Source organism: Notolepis coatsorum (assembly GCF_963971535.1).
Source record: "Notolepis coatsorum genome assembly, chromosome: 1".
NCBI classification, from domain to species: domain Eukaryota; kingdom Metazoa; phylum Chordata; class Actinopteri; order Aulopiformes; family Paralepididae; genus Notolepis; species Notolepis coatsorum.
Window position 1 is genome coordinate 83,283,686 of NC_140165.1, and position 15,127 is coordinate 83,298,812.

At 42.1% G+C, this 15,127-nt stretch overlaps 1 protein-coding gene across 3 annotated transcripts in view; it reads right to left on the bottom strand.

Annotated features, from left to right (window-relative positions):
* Nucleotides 1-240: 240 nt before the first annotated feature.
* The window catches only part of camta2 (calmodulin binding transcription activator 2), a 208,073-nt gene continuing 193,186 nt past the window's right edge, over nucleotides 241-15,127 (bottom strand). For all 3 annotated transcript variants that reach the window (XM_084332709.1, XM_084332710.1, XM_084332708.1), the window contains 3 exons: nucleotides 13,395-13,588; nucleotides 12,049-12,123; nucleotides 241-2,668 (listed from right to left, as the gene is read on the bottom strand). In XM_084332709.1, the coding sequence (XP_084188835.1) occupies nucleotides 2,614-2,668; nucleotides 12,049-12,123; nucleotides 13,395-13,588 (324 nt within the window). In that variant the 3' untranslated portion in view covers nucleotides 241-2,613. The remainder of the gene's footprint in view (nucleotides 2,669-12,048; nucleotides 12,124-13,394; nucleotides 13,589-15,127) is intronic.

Here is a 15,127-nt window from a genome sequence, read left to right on the forward strand (position 1 = left end):
TTTGTCTCACTCATAGACTATTAATAAGTATAACAATTACATTTTTAGATGTTTCAAAATGCAAAACAACCAATACAAACTCATGCAAAGCATCACTTCAATAATAATAATAATAATAACAATAACATTAATAATAATAATAATAATAATAATAATAATAATAATAATAATAATAATAATAATAATAATAATAATAATAATAATAATAATAATAATAATAATAATAATAATAATAGCAATATAACTTTCATAGGAGTGAAAAGTTAAATCAAGCAGGGTTAAAAACAATTAACTTATTAAGTATCTTGTTAAACAACTCGATCATGAACGATCATGTTTTGTTATGATTGCTGTGGTTGCCATGACAACACCGCATCATTCAGTTAGTCTCTCTGTCTGTGTCTGATTAACAGAAAACACTCAACTGGTCAATTTAGAGTGCAACTGGTGGAGCAACATTGATTGGCAGGATAGTGGCTGCTGGGTTTTTTAAAAGATCACAAAAGAGACAATGTTGACAACATGATAGTACAACATTGGCCAAGGAGTGGCCACAACACTGTTGCTTTGATTAAAGAGCAACACGTTGCTTCAATTGGTCTTAACAAGTGTTGCTTTGATTAATAAAGAGCAATGCATTGCTTCAATTAGTGGTTTTGACCAGTGTTGCTTAATGCATCATTGTTTTTCTTCTCCTTGCTGTAAAGGTTGCCCAGCGTACAACAGGCTTAATCTGACCCGTGACATCATCAGTCAGTTTAAACTGTGAACATGGTGATAAATATACCTTCTCTCAGTGCCTCGTCTCTACATATCTTACAGTATTTACATCTTCAGTCGCCTCTCTAGTGCTAGCTGAGCAGATTCCAAATCAGCTCTCTTCAGTCGTCTCTCTCTAGTGCTAGTTGTCCACACAGACCACAGGTCAGCTCTCTTAAGTCGTCTGTCTCTAGTGCTAGCTGAGCAGATCCCCATCAGAACCAAGCATTTCACCGTAAAGTACATGTATTTTATTGTGACAACTAATAAACAAACATACGAGCCTCCCACTGTTGCTATGTCCCGTCTCCCTTATTTACTGTTGCTATATCCCATTCTCCTTAGTTACTGTTGCTATGTCCCGTCTCCCTTAGTTACTGTTGCTATGTTCCGTCTCCCTTAGTTACTGTTGCTATATCCCATTCCCCTTAGTTACTGTTGCTATGTCACGTCTCCCTTAGTTACTGTTGCTATGTCCCGTCTCCCTTAGTTACTGTTGCTATGTCCCGTCTCCCTTAGTTACTGTTGCTATGTCCCGTATCCCTTAGTTACTGTTGCTATGTCCTGTCTCCCTTAGTTACTGTTGCTATGTCCCGTGGTCAGTCAGCAAACTCTTCTCAAAGATTCCTACCTAGCCTTCTTTAAACTAAGCGTTGCCTTGGTGACACCATGGTTACCTTGATAACACCACTACAGCTGTCCACCTACCTTCTGTATGAGAGCAGGCTCAGAGAGGGTTAACACCCACTTCTACAGACAGGAAGTGATTAACAGTTGAGTTCACTATCTTTGTTTATTTCCACCATCTCTGGTGTGACTCATTTAAGACTTCAAAACACACACATTTTCTCTCTCACACTCACTCACACACACATACAAACAGTACATGCTTCAATAAATAAACATCTATATAAAGTCATATTTTTAGAATATATATGTATATGTGATTGTGTATATATATTTTTGTTATATTATATACCCAGAAGTACACTCTACGTATACTTCAAAGCATCCACTGTATATCCTCCAAAGTACCCATAATGCGTACTTGAAAGTACACCGTATGTATGCTTTAAAGTACACATGTATGTATACTTCAAAGTACACAGGTATGTATACTTCAAAGTACACAGGTATTTATACTTCAAAGTACACAGTATGCATACTTCAAAATGTATACTACACAGTGCTACATTCAATCAGCCACAAGCCAAGGACAGTTACAAAAATAAGAAAAGAAAAACTCAACACAGATAGAAAAAACAATGATGGGAGGAGGAATATAAGAGTTCAGTCAGGGGTTGTCCTCCATCTCTCTCTTCATCCCCCCATCTCTAATCACAACTCTTCATCTCTCCCTCGTCATCTCTAATCACAACTCTTCAAAGAGAAAGATGAGAAGACAGGATGAGGCCCTCTGTCTCCATCTCCACTCCCCACATCTCTCACCCCCATCACTCTATCTCTCTCATCCCTATCACGCCATCTCTCTCATCTCTTATCACTCTATCTCTCATCCCTATCACTCCATCTCTCTCATCTATATCACTCCAACTCTCATCTCTATCACTCCATCTCTCGCATCTCCATCAATCTATCTATCATCCCTATCTCTCTCTTTCTCCTCTCTATTCTCTCCTGTCTCGTTAAGCTTGTTAGGGGATAAAGAGAGAGGACGAGAGGATACTGGAGGGGGAGAGATGGTGTAAAGGGAAGTAGTGCAGACAAGCTCTCCGCTCTCTTCTCCCATCTCCTATTATCTCCTCTCCTCTGCAGAGTTGCTTTCATCCCTCACTGTTCTGGATCTCAGATTGGATGGATGGATGGAGGGAGGGATGGATGGATGGAGGAGTGTTAGGTTGTCAGTCCTCTCCTCTCCAACTCTTTAGTCTGCTTCAACTCCTTTATCCTGGAGAGAGAGAGGAGAGGGAGAGAGAGAGAGGAGAGAGAGAGGAGAGGGAGAGAGAGGGGAGAGACAGAGAGAGAAAGAGAGGAGAGAGAGAGGGGAGAGGGAGAGAGAAAGAGAGGAGAGGGAGAGAGAGGGGAGAGGGAGAGAGATAAATAGAGAGGGAGAGAAAGAGGAGAGGGAGAGAGAGGGGAGACAGAGAGAGGGGGAGACAGAGAGAGGGAGAGAGAGTTAACATGTGATGGTCGGCCTATTTCTGACATAATTTAGATCCGATTGTGGAACAGCCTCCCCCTCAGCGTACGGGCCGCCCAGACCGTGGAGGCTTTTAAATCACTTTTAAAAACCTACCTGTTCTCCTTGGCCTTCCCCCCCACTTAATCACCACTAGACCCCTGGCCCTTCTATCCTCTTTGTTTTACTGTGTCCTACCTGTTTTTATTACTTTCATTGCTTTACTGTGTTTTTAAATTTGATATCTTGCATCGTATTATTTAGTTTTTATCAACCTGCCTGTGAAGCACTTTGGTGCCAGCTGCCGCTGCCTGGAAATGTGCTATATAAATAAAATTGACTTGACTTGAAACTGAAAAATACAACTGCCTCAAAAGAAGGTCATGTTAAGGCGGTCGGATGGCGTAGCGGAGATTGCGCTCGTCACCAATGCAAGAGGCTGCGGTCTCGACTCCCGGAGTCAGCATTGCCTGCGGCTTGGGCCGATCGTCATACTAACTCGTTTGGCTGAGTTAGCGGGAGGGAAGTCGAGGGTGGTAATCTGGCGTCTACAGGTCACGTCTGGGCGCCTGCTCAGTGAAAGGCAGGAAATGGTGAAGGCAGCGTGACCTCCCACGCGTTACGCTTCACCAATGAGAGTCCTCGCTGCCAGGTGAAAAAATAGCCACTGGCTGTCTCCACATGTGTCGGAGGAAGCATGTGGTAGACTTCAGGGTTCCCTTGTACCGACCAGTAGGAGGAACATGCGCACAACAACCAGGTAGGGGAGGGGGGGGGAATTGGCACAACAACTAAATTGAGATGGGGAGAATTTTTTTTTAAATCAGGCAGAGAAAAAGAGGATACAAAAAAGAAAAAAAGAAGGTCATGTTTCTCAGAGGCATTGATCTCCAAACCTGACGTCATATTTTCTCACTTTGTTTTGAATGCATCTAACGTTTGTCTGTAAACTTTGTCTACCCGGTTTGAAGAAGCAAGTCCGTACATCAACGACGTCGACAGCAAACCTTAAACGGCACATTGAGAATAAGCAAAAGTCCTGTTTTTGTTTTCATAATAAAGACAATTCAAGCAAAGTTTTTCCTCATGTTTTTGAAAATATACTGTAGAGATGAAAGCTGCAGCTGCTACTAGTGTGGACAGAATGGGCGGCAGCAAAGCGTTATGGAAATGCCAGTATTCCGATTGCTGTCTGTGGTTCAATAGTTTTTACAAATAATAGCTCGTAGCAACGTATTGAAAAAAGAACTATAAACTATAAATTAGTTCATTTTTGAAACCATGAACTTTAGTTCAAAATGTTGAATTATGAACTATGAACAGAACTAGTTCATTTAAAAAATTGTGAACTGTGAACTGAACTAGTTCATGTAGAAAGTGAACTTTCCCAACACTGATCATCTTCATCAAAGAGATCGTCAAAGTCTATCTCTCCAATCTCCATCCTCATCACACTCGTACTCTCCATCCTCCTCATCCACTTTATGTTTTGCATAATCTGCCTCCTTATTAAGAGCTTCTTGCTCTTCTGACTCCGCTTTCTGGGCCAGTACCTCAACAAGAGAAGGAGGGAGGATGGGTCCAATCATCCAGACAGGCTCTAACACCCTAACACACTAACATACATATTGGCCGCTATGAAAACCAGAGACAAAAAATGCTCTGAGTTTTGTAAAAGCCAGTCAAAGCTTACAAAAAGCACGAGCAGTGAACTCCAAGCCCACGTGACTGAACTCAAACTGGAAAGAAACAGACTAAGAAACGACATAAACTGCATGATCAAAACTGCAAAAAATTATTTCATCAATGACAAAACTGAGGAAAACAAAAACAAACCATGTGAACTTTGGAAATTACTCAACAATCAACTAGGCTGCAGTAAAATACTTAAAACCAGATTCTCAAACATAAAGACGGACAACACACTCATCACAGACAAGCTAGATGTAGCCAATTACTTAAACATTTTCTTCACAAACATAGCCACAACACTGGTAAACAAACTACCCTCCCACTCAAGGCATTATGGGGTAGAACACATAGTAGCTTACTACAAAAACCTAGGGGTCCGCAAAGACGACTTCAAACTGGAAATGGTAACAACAGATGAGGTACTCAAAAAACTGAGCGCCCTCCAACCTAACAAGGCCACTGGCCATGACAACATCCCCTCCAAATTCCTCAGAGACTCAGCAGCCGCCATCACCCCAGTCATCACACACATAATAAACCTCTCCATAAAACAGGGACACGTCCCCAAGGACTTAAAAATTGCGAGAGTGACCCCTCTACAGAAAAAGGGCAGTAAATTAGACCCAGGCAACTACCGCCCTGTTTCTATTCTTACCTCCATCTCGAAAGTCATGGAAAAAATTGTCTACGAACAGGTTGAAAAGTACCTAGCGGAAAAAAATCGAATCTACGAATTCCAATCTGGCTTCAGAACGGAGGCAGCGACAAAGACATCAAAGCAAGAATAGGGAAGGCAAGAACAGCATTTTTAATACTGAAGCAAACATGGAATTCAAACCACATCTCCACAAAGACCAAACTCTGCATCTTCAACACCAATGTCAAATCAGTTCTATTATATGGAGCAGAAACATGGAGAACCACAAAAGCAACCTCAAACAAACTGCAAACCTTCATAAACAGATGTTTACGACACATCCTGGGAATCTACTGGCCAAACACCATCACAAACGAACAGCTCTGGCAAACCACTCAACAAGAACCACTTGAAACCCTAATCAAACGCAGGAAATGGGGCTGGATTGGACACACCCTGAGAAAACCATCCTCCAACACAACCAGGCAGGCCTTAACCTGGAACCCACAGGGGAAGAGAAAGCCAGGAAGACCCAGAAACAGCTGGAGAAGGTCTGTCGAGGCGGATCTCAAGGAAAAAAGAACATCATGGAAGGAAGCAGAGAAAATCGCCCAACACTGAACCAGCTGGAGAGATTTCATGAATGACCTATGCTCCCCAAAGAGCAAAAGGGTTTAAAAATAAAATAAAATAAAAATCACTGTCAATCACTCCATTCTGATTGACAAGCTAAAAGCAATTGGTTTTGATCAGTGAGCTGGATGCAATCCTACCTTGAGGGTAGGGAACAGATGGTGGAGGTAAACGGTACCCTATCCCCCCCCTCACAGTGAGCTGTGGTGTTCCACAAGGAAGCATACTAGGACCGCTACTGTTCCTAATTTATGCAAATGACATGTCGTCAGCTTGTGACTGCAACTTGTTCTTGTTCGCAGACGACTCAGCCCTGCTGGTCTCTGACAAGAACAAGTTGCAGGTTGAAATAACCCTCAGCTCAGAACTTGGCAGAATCTGCATCTGGCTCGCTGATAACAAACTATCATTACACCTGGGTAAAACAGAGTCCATTCTCTTCGGATCAAATAACAAACTCAGCAAGACCGACGGCTTCTCAGTTACAGTGGGTGACAATATTGTCACAAGGAAAGATGAAATTACATACCTAGGTTCCATCCTAGAGGCAAATCTTTCCTGTGACAAAATGGCATCCAATGTAATAAAAAAAGTCAACCAACGAACTCGATTCTTGTACCGGATCTCCTCTCTGGTAAACAAGAATACCCTGAAGACTCTGGCAGGAGCACTCATTCAAGGGTACTACGACTATGCTTGCACCTCATGGTACCAAAGCACCCCAAAGGCGCTAAAAACTAAATTACAAACATCTAAAAACAAACTGGTCAGACTACTGCTTGACCTTACTCCTAGAACCCACCTCACCCCTGCCCACTTTGACAACCTAGGATGGCTTAGAGTAGACGACAGAGTACAGCAACTTGCAATGGGCCTGGTCTACAAGATACACTACACGACCAAGGTACCCATGTACATGTCAAAATACTTCCCAAAGGTCAGTCAATACCACGATCACAACACCAGAGGGAGCTCCACAAATCATGTTAAACCCAGATTTGGCTCAAACAAGGGACTAAACACGTTTCGCAATTATGCCACATCAATGTGGAACGCCCTACCCAAAGCTGTAAAGGAATGTGAATCACTACCCACTTTCAAAACCACTCTCAAAGAACACCTACGGGAGACTGCAATCCAAACCGGCCCCTGTAAATGTCCTAACCCAACCCCCTCCAATGTACAGTAAATGACCAAGTATGGTTTTGTCAATATTCCAATGTACAGTTTTGCTTGTACAGTGTCCCCCACCCACCCAACCACCTCCAATGTACAGTCCCCACCCACCCAACACCCCCCCCCCACCTACCCAACCTCCTCCAATGTAGTTTCTACGTCAAATGTATATACTCTCTTTTCTAGACTATTTTTGTATCGCCAACAGTACTGTATTTGCAAATCTGGTATGTCATAAATGTATAGATGTAACAGTACTGTCTATCTGTATGTCGTGTATGTCATATATGTTATGATGAATTGAAATGGGGGACCCTGATGTAAACAAGACGAAAGTCTTTCTCTGGTCTGCATCCCCTTAACAATTGTATGTATTGAGCTGTACTGTACTGTACCCATTCTGCAATCTGTTAATAAAGTTTTCAATCAATCAATCAATCACCCCCCCATCCATCATCTTCTCCCAGCCCATATCCTGATCATAGGGTTTGGGCATCTCAAATATTGGCTGGTCTGCTCTTTTGTAGCAGGCAACTCTGAAGTTGACTCGCTGTACATGTGGGATGAGACAGACCTTGGGAGGAGGCAGGCGTTCAAGTTCTACTTTGGATTTTGCATCCAGGACTTTATCAAGACCCACCATTTTCTGCAGCATCTTGGCCCGCACAGCATCAACTGACTTCATCCGACCATGGCCATCCACAATGCATGTGAAGGACTCCATATCCTGTTGGAGCTCATCTGTCACCAGCCACAATGCACCAAGCTGACTGAAAGCCTTCTGGAACCTAGGGTTCTTCTGCAACTTCTTCAAGGGATTCACCTTTCCCTTGCCTTTGAAGGCTGATAGTCTTCCCCAGACAATACATAGTAGCCCAGAGACTCAGCCAGTTCAGACACATTTATCAGCTTGCGATGCATGCCAGTGCTGTGGTCGAGGTATATGGAGGTTGATCCTGCTGGCATGGTAGAGGAGGATCATCAGTATATAGAGAGGTTGGTCATGCTGACATGGTAGAGGAGGATCATCAGTATATAGAGGTTGGTCATGCTGGTAGATGAGGATCATCAGTATATAGAGGTTGGTCATGCTGACATGGTAGAGGAGGATCATCAGTATATAGAGGTTGGTCATGCTGGTAGATGAGGATCATCAGTATATAGAGGTTGGTCATGCTGGTAGATGAGGATCATCAGTATATAGAGGTTGGTCATGCTGACATGGTAGAAGAGGATCAAGAGGTTGGTCATGCTGGTAGAGGAGGATCACCAGTATATAGAGAGGTTGGTCATGCTGGTAGGAGGATCACCAGTATATAGAGGTTAGTCATGCTGGTAGAGGAGGATCATCAGTATATAGAGAGGTTGGTCATGCTGGTAGAGGAGGATCATCAGTATATAGAGGTTGGTCATGCTGGTAGAGGAGGATCATCAGTATATAGAGAGGTTGGTCATGCTGGTAGAGGAGGATCATCAGTATATAGAGAGGTTGGTCATGCTGGTAGAGGAGGATCATCAGTATATAGAGGTTGGTCATGCTGGTAGAGGAGGATCACCAGTATATAGAGGTTAGTCATGCTGGTAGAGGAGGATCATCAGTATATAGAGAGGTTGGTCATGCTGGTAGAGGAGGATCATCAGTATATAGAGGTTGGTCATGCTGGTAGAGGAGGATTATCAGTATATGGAGAGGTTGGTCATGCTGGTAGAGGAGGACCACCAGTATATAGAGAGGTTGGTCATCCTGACATGGTAGAGGAGGATCATCAGTATATAGAGAGGTTGGTCATGCTGACATGGTAGAGGAGGATCATCAGTATATAGAGAGGTTGGTCATGCTGGTAGAGGAGGATCATCAGTATATAGAGAGGTTGGTCATGCTGGTAGAGGAGGATCATCAGTATATGAGAGGTTGGTCATGCTGGTAGAGGAGGACCACCAGTATATAGAGAGGTTGGTCATGCTGACATGGTAGAGGAGGATCATCAGTATATAGAGAGGTTGGTCATGCTGGTAGAGGAGGATTATCAGTATATGGAGAGGTTGGTCATGCTGGTAGAGGAGGACCACCAGTATATAGAGAGGTTGGTCATGCTGACATGGTAGAGGAGGATCATCAGTATATAGAGGTTGGTCATGCTGACATGGTAGAGGAGGATCATCATTGTTTGTCTTGGCAAAAAAGCCATCGGGAGAGCCAAGTGCATGAGGCGAGAGAGGCCAGGTAATGCATGAGTTCTTGGAGGTTGATGGGCATAGACCTTGAACACCTGCCTCCTCCCAAGGTCTGTCTCATCCCACATGTACAGCGAGTCAACTTCAGAGTTGCCTGCTACAAAAGAGCAGACCAGCCAATATTTGAGATGCCCAAACCCTATGATCAGGATATGGGCTGGGAGAAGATGATGGATGAGGGGGTGTTAGAGCCTGTCTGGACGATTGGACCCATCCTCCCTCCTTCTCTTGTTGAGGTACTGGCCCAGAAAGCGGAGTCAGAAGAGCAAGAAGCTCTTAATAAGGAGGCAGATTATGCAAAACATAAAGTGGATGAGGAGGATGGAGAGTACGAGTGTGATGAGGATGGAGATTGGAGAGATAGACTTTGACGATCTCTTTGATGATGATGATGATGATGATGATGATGATTAGTAGTTTAGGTTTTAATGTTGTGCCAACAGAGAAGATGTACTGTAATAGTACTTTGTTTGAACCTTAACAAAACATATTTCACTGGATTTCAAATTGTATAGGAAAATGTGTTAATTTGTTTATGTAGGACGAATTAGTCTTTTCACATTAGTCTTCCACTTTTGGCCTTGTTTACACAAAATCTACAATATTTAGGGCATAACAGCATGATACAATCTTTATTAACATTGTATTTCCAATATTAACCTCAAATTGATCTCATCTGATGGACTACATTTGAGTAAAATGGGAAAATAAATATGTGATCTAAACATTTTCAGCTTTCTTTGCATATTCTTGTCCTGAAATAGAATCAAGATGTGTTTGAATCTTAAAAATAACAATTTTACTGAATTCCTTGGGTCAATATTGTTTGGGGAAATGTTTTAATTTGTTGTTTCATTTGTGTAATTACTAATTTGCTATATGTTGTTAACTTCAAAATTATGCTGTTTTCTTTTTTTTCAGGTTTTCGTTCTGGATAGGTGTAATAAAGGGTTAAAAATAAACCCCATGCGACATTATTTCAACCTGTTACCTGTTAAAATCTTAAAATAGACACTTCAAGGATTATGAAAAAACAGGTGGCGAAAAAATATCCAGACCATGTAGGTGGACCTATGTTTCCATCTAGACTACTTTCTTTGCAGGGTTTACAGATGGTATCTGTGTTTGCATCAGGACTAATGAGTTTCCAGCATTCACTGTGATCTTAGATAAGTAGTCCTTTCTTGCTACCATGCTTTGTTATAGGCAGTCATGGCTTCTTTATATATATCACAGTGAACTGTGAGCTTAGTTTTCCTCCATTTTCGTAGTCCAGTAGGTTGATAAGCTCAATAGCCTTGGAGTCGTTCTTATTATTCTTATTAATATGAATATTCAGATCTCCATGTATGATTAAATCTTTCACAACTAATGATACCAACTAAGATTAGCTCTGATAATCCCTGCAGAAATAGTGATGAGTATTTTGGTGGTCGGTATAATGTGATAATGAACAAAGACAGTTCAGCTTTGATCTCAATAGCAAGATGTTCTAATTATGTAAATTCACCCAGGTCAATGTCATTACAAAAAACGATGTGGATAAAATAGCAGCAACACCTCCCCCTTTCTAGTGCGACATCTAGTTCAAGCTGCTGTGGTCAGACAAGCGCCTCCGCATATACGCAGCAAGAACAGAGAGACTAAGGCTCAGCTTCTTCCCTCAGGCCATCAGAACACTGATCTCTCCACACACAAGCACACATGAACACACACATACACACAACACAACATTCTGCACTCGCTCACACACAAACGCACCATACTGTAGGTCACTTTAAACACACAAGAAAAGGACACTTTAAAGGAAGGGGAAAAAGGACACTTTTAATAACTTGTTGTGATTATTGCATATAGTATAATATAGTTAGTAACAGCAAGTATAGCATAGGGACATAGAAGTAAAAGCTGTATATTGTATAGTAGTGTACATAGGACCCAGTGCCTTTAAGTGATTTATTAACATGTCTATTTTATCATGTCTATTCTACTTATTTTATTACTATTTACTATTATTACAATTGTATTTTTGCACAATCGTAGCGGGCATGGCCAACCGCATTTCACTGTATGCCCTGGTATGTATGTGATGAATAAACTCTTGAATCTTGAATCTAGTGGCTGGATGTTATCTCTATAGCACCTTTAACTTGATCTACTGTCATCTACTGAAACCTAACGCTGATCACCCGACAGTAATGTCAGTCTTCTGAAGACGCAGAACACATCATATGAAACTAGAGATCACAAGGAGGAATCTACCAATGCCAAACGTGTCATACTAGTTTACTGGGAAAAGGGGCTAAATATCACTCCCAATCTAAATGTTCTTTTCTCTCAATCTCTAGTCCGAGAACAGAAGAAGACTGCAATATTTCAGGGTCATTTTCTGCAGAAAATATGGCCACCAGGGTATATAGATGATATAGATGATATAATGGTTATAGATGATATTTTGGTATTCTATATGTTACCTGACAGGTCATATAGATATAGATCATATAGATGTTACCTGTGTCTGACAGGTCATATAGATATAGATCATATAGATGTTACCTGTGTCTGACAGGTCATATAGATATAGATCATATAGATGTTACCTGTGTCTGACAGGTCATATAGATATAGATCATATAGATGTTACCTGTGTCTGACAGGTCATATAGATATAGATCATATAGATGTTACCTGTGTCTGACAGGTCATATAGATATAGATCATATAGATGTTACCTGTGTCTGACAGGTCATATAGATATAGATCATATAGATGTTACCTGTGTCTGCATCGTCGCAGGAATCTCATGATCTTCCTGGCAGCCTGGTCCTGCTTCTTAGTTAGGAAAGAACCCCTAAAAGACACATAAATAACATTATCAATAACCCGATCAATACAACAGCCTGAATCCATAGAAGACAAATGAATAACATTATCAATACTAATATCTATCAATAACCTGATACCAAATACATCAAGCCTGTTAGATGAGGACCTCATCCATTTCACTATTCCATCCAGCCCTCACCTGATGACCTCACCTGATGACCTCACCTGATGACCTCACCTGATGACCTCACCTGTCTGTCTGCCTCCTTCAACACACAGCCTGTCTGTCTGCCTCCTTCAACACACAGCCTGTCTGTCTGTCTGTCTCCTTCAACACACGGCCTGTCTGTCTGTCTGTCTCCTTCAACACACGGCCTGTCTGTCTGTCTGTCTCCTTCAACACACGGCCTGTCTGTCTGTCTGTCTCCTTCAACACACGGCCTGTCTGTCTGCCTCCTTCAACACACGGCCTGTCTGTCTGTCTGTCTCCTTCAACACACGGCCTGTCTGTCTGCCTCCTTCAACACACGGCCTGTCCGTCTGTCTGGATAACGCATTATATGAACTTTTAATCCTTGGTATTAAGCGAAATAATGGATGTATTCAAGGGGGGTCCGGTGGGGGAGGGAAGAACGAGCAAGAGCATTTATGTGTTGTATTGTATTGTAATTAATCTGTGTATATCTTTAATCTTTAATCTACATCTATTTGGTCATGATTGTTAATATTATGTCGGTAATAGCCCTGTGATTTATAGTGGATTTCTACTGTAAATATTTGTATGTCATGTCAAAAAAATAAATAAAAATAAATGTGTTCACAAAAAAACACACGGCCCTGTCTGTCTGCCTCCCCCTCTCCCCTCTCAAAATAATAACGTCTCCTTCAACGGTCCAGTTATAGAATGTTAAAGGAACACGCCAACATTTTGTGAAATTAGCTTACCGTCTTCTCCAGAGAGAGACAAGAAGAGAGATACCAGTTTCCTCTGTGCGTTCAGTAGAAAGCTATCTGGCTGCACGTTAGCCTAGCTTAGCACAATGAATGAAAGCGGACAGTGACGGGTAGCCTTCGGGAGAGGTGTTAGTTGGACAATGCCTAGGCTACCCGTCACTGTCCGCTTCCTTTCATTGTGCTAAGCTAGGCTAACCGTGCAGCCAGATAGTTTTCTACTGAGAGGAAACTGGTATCTATCTTCTTGTCTCTCTCTCTGGAGAAGACGGTAAGCTAATTTCCCAAAATGTTGGCGTGTTCCTTTTAACAGTAATCGTCTCCAGTCTGGCTGTGGTCTCTCACTTGAGCTTGGGGTTGTGACTAGAAGAGCCGCGCGGGCCTTGCTTCAGCCGCTCGTACTCCTTGTAGCTGCGGTAGTACTGCTGGATCAACACCGCCGCGCGCCGGCTCTGCTGGAAGCGCTTCTGCTCGTAGTACGACCGGAACTTTGACTGGATCAAGATGGCCGCCTGGGTCATCTTCTTATACAGAGCATACTGGAAGAGAGAGACACACACACACAAACTGAGTCAGCTTATAGAGAGAGAGAGAGAGAGAGAGATGGAGCGAAGGAGGGTGAGAGAGAGAGGAATGGAGGGAGATGGAGAGGGATGGATGGATGGAGAGATGGATGGATAAGGAAGGATGTTGCCCAAGTATGAAGGACAACCACACTCACAGCAACTAGAGAGTTGTAGAGAGAGAGACTATTAAGATACACACAGCTAAAAGACATTATCTCTCTCTCTCTCACACTCACACTCACACACACACACACACACACACACACACACACACACACACACACACACACACACACACACACACACACACACACACACACACACACACACACACACACAGAGGGAACTGGGTACAGTAGATGATACACCACTACATAGAGAAGTATTACCTTCAGAGCTATCCATGTTAGCTAGCAGGAGAATGAGAGAAAGATAGATATAGAGAGAGAGAGAGGAGGGGAAGAGATACAGAGAGAGAGGGATAGAGAAAAATGGAGAGGAGAAAGGAAAAGAGAGATGTAGAGGGAGAAAGAGAGATGGATGGAGGAAAGAGGGAAATACGATGAAGAGGAAGTCAGAGAGAGTGAGACGAAGCATGTTAGTTTGGTGTTAGTAGTTTGGTGTTAGTACAATCAATACAGCCTGTTGTGATATCCTAATCAATACAGCCTGGTGTGATATCCTAATCAATACAGCCTGTTGTGATATCCTAATCAATACAGCCTGTTCAATACAGCCTGGTGTGATATCCTAATCAATACAGCCTGGTGTGATAACAAAATCAATACAGCCTGGTGTGATAACAACAGCCTGGTGTGATAACAAAATCAATACAGCCTGGTGTGATATCCAATCAATACAACCTGGTGTGATATCCTAATCAATACAGCCTGGTGTGATATCATAATCAATACAGCCTGGTGTGATATCCTAATCAATACAGCCTGGTGTGAAATCCTAATCAATACAGCCTGGTGTGATATCCTAATCAATACAGCCTGTTGTGATATCCTAATCAATACAGCCTGGTGTGAAATCCTAATCAATACAGCCTGGTGTGATATCATAATCAATACAGCCTGGTGTGATATCCTAATCAATACAGCCTGGTTAATATCGTAATTGTTATGTATGGGGTTAACTCTTTGCCCGCCAAACCCGAGAAAAGTTGTGTTATCTCGCCATGCGTTGAACGCCAAAACCCGAGATTTTCCTTTGATCCCTGTTCTATACACTCAGCCGGAGCCCTCTAGGTGTCTCTGATTCATATGCCTACGTTGGAATTGCAATGCCGATCGAATCTCACCAGGTGGCAGTATCGCCTACCTTTTGAACTCTGATTGTCTGAACTAAACTGTCTCTGTTAGAGCCATATGAAATCAGTTTAATTTTTTTCCAAATTCCATTAAAAAAAAATCCCAATTCAGTTTTTTCCGTTTTAATATTTCAGAAATCTTTTTTTTTATCCACTTTTTTCTCTTTATTTTCTATTTTTCTCCCATACCAATTTCA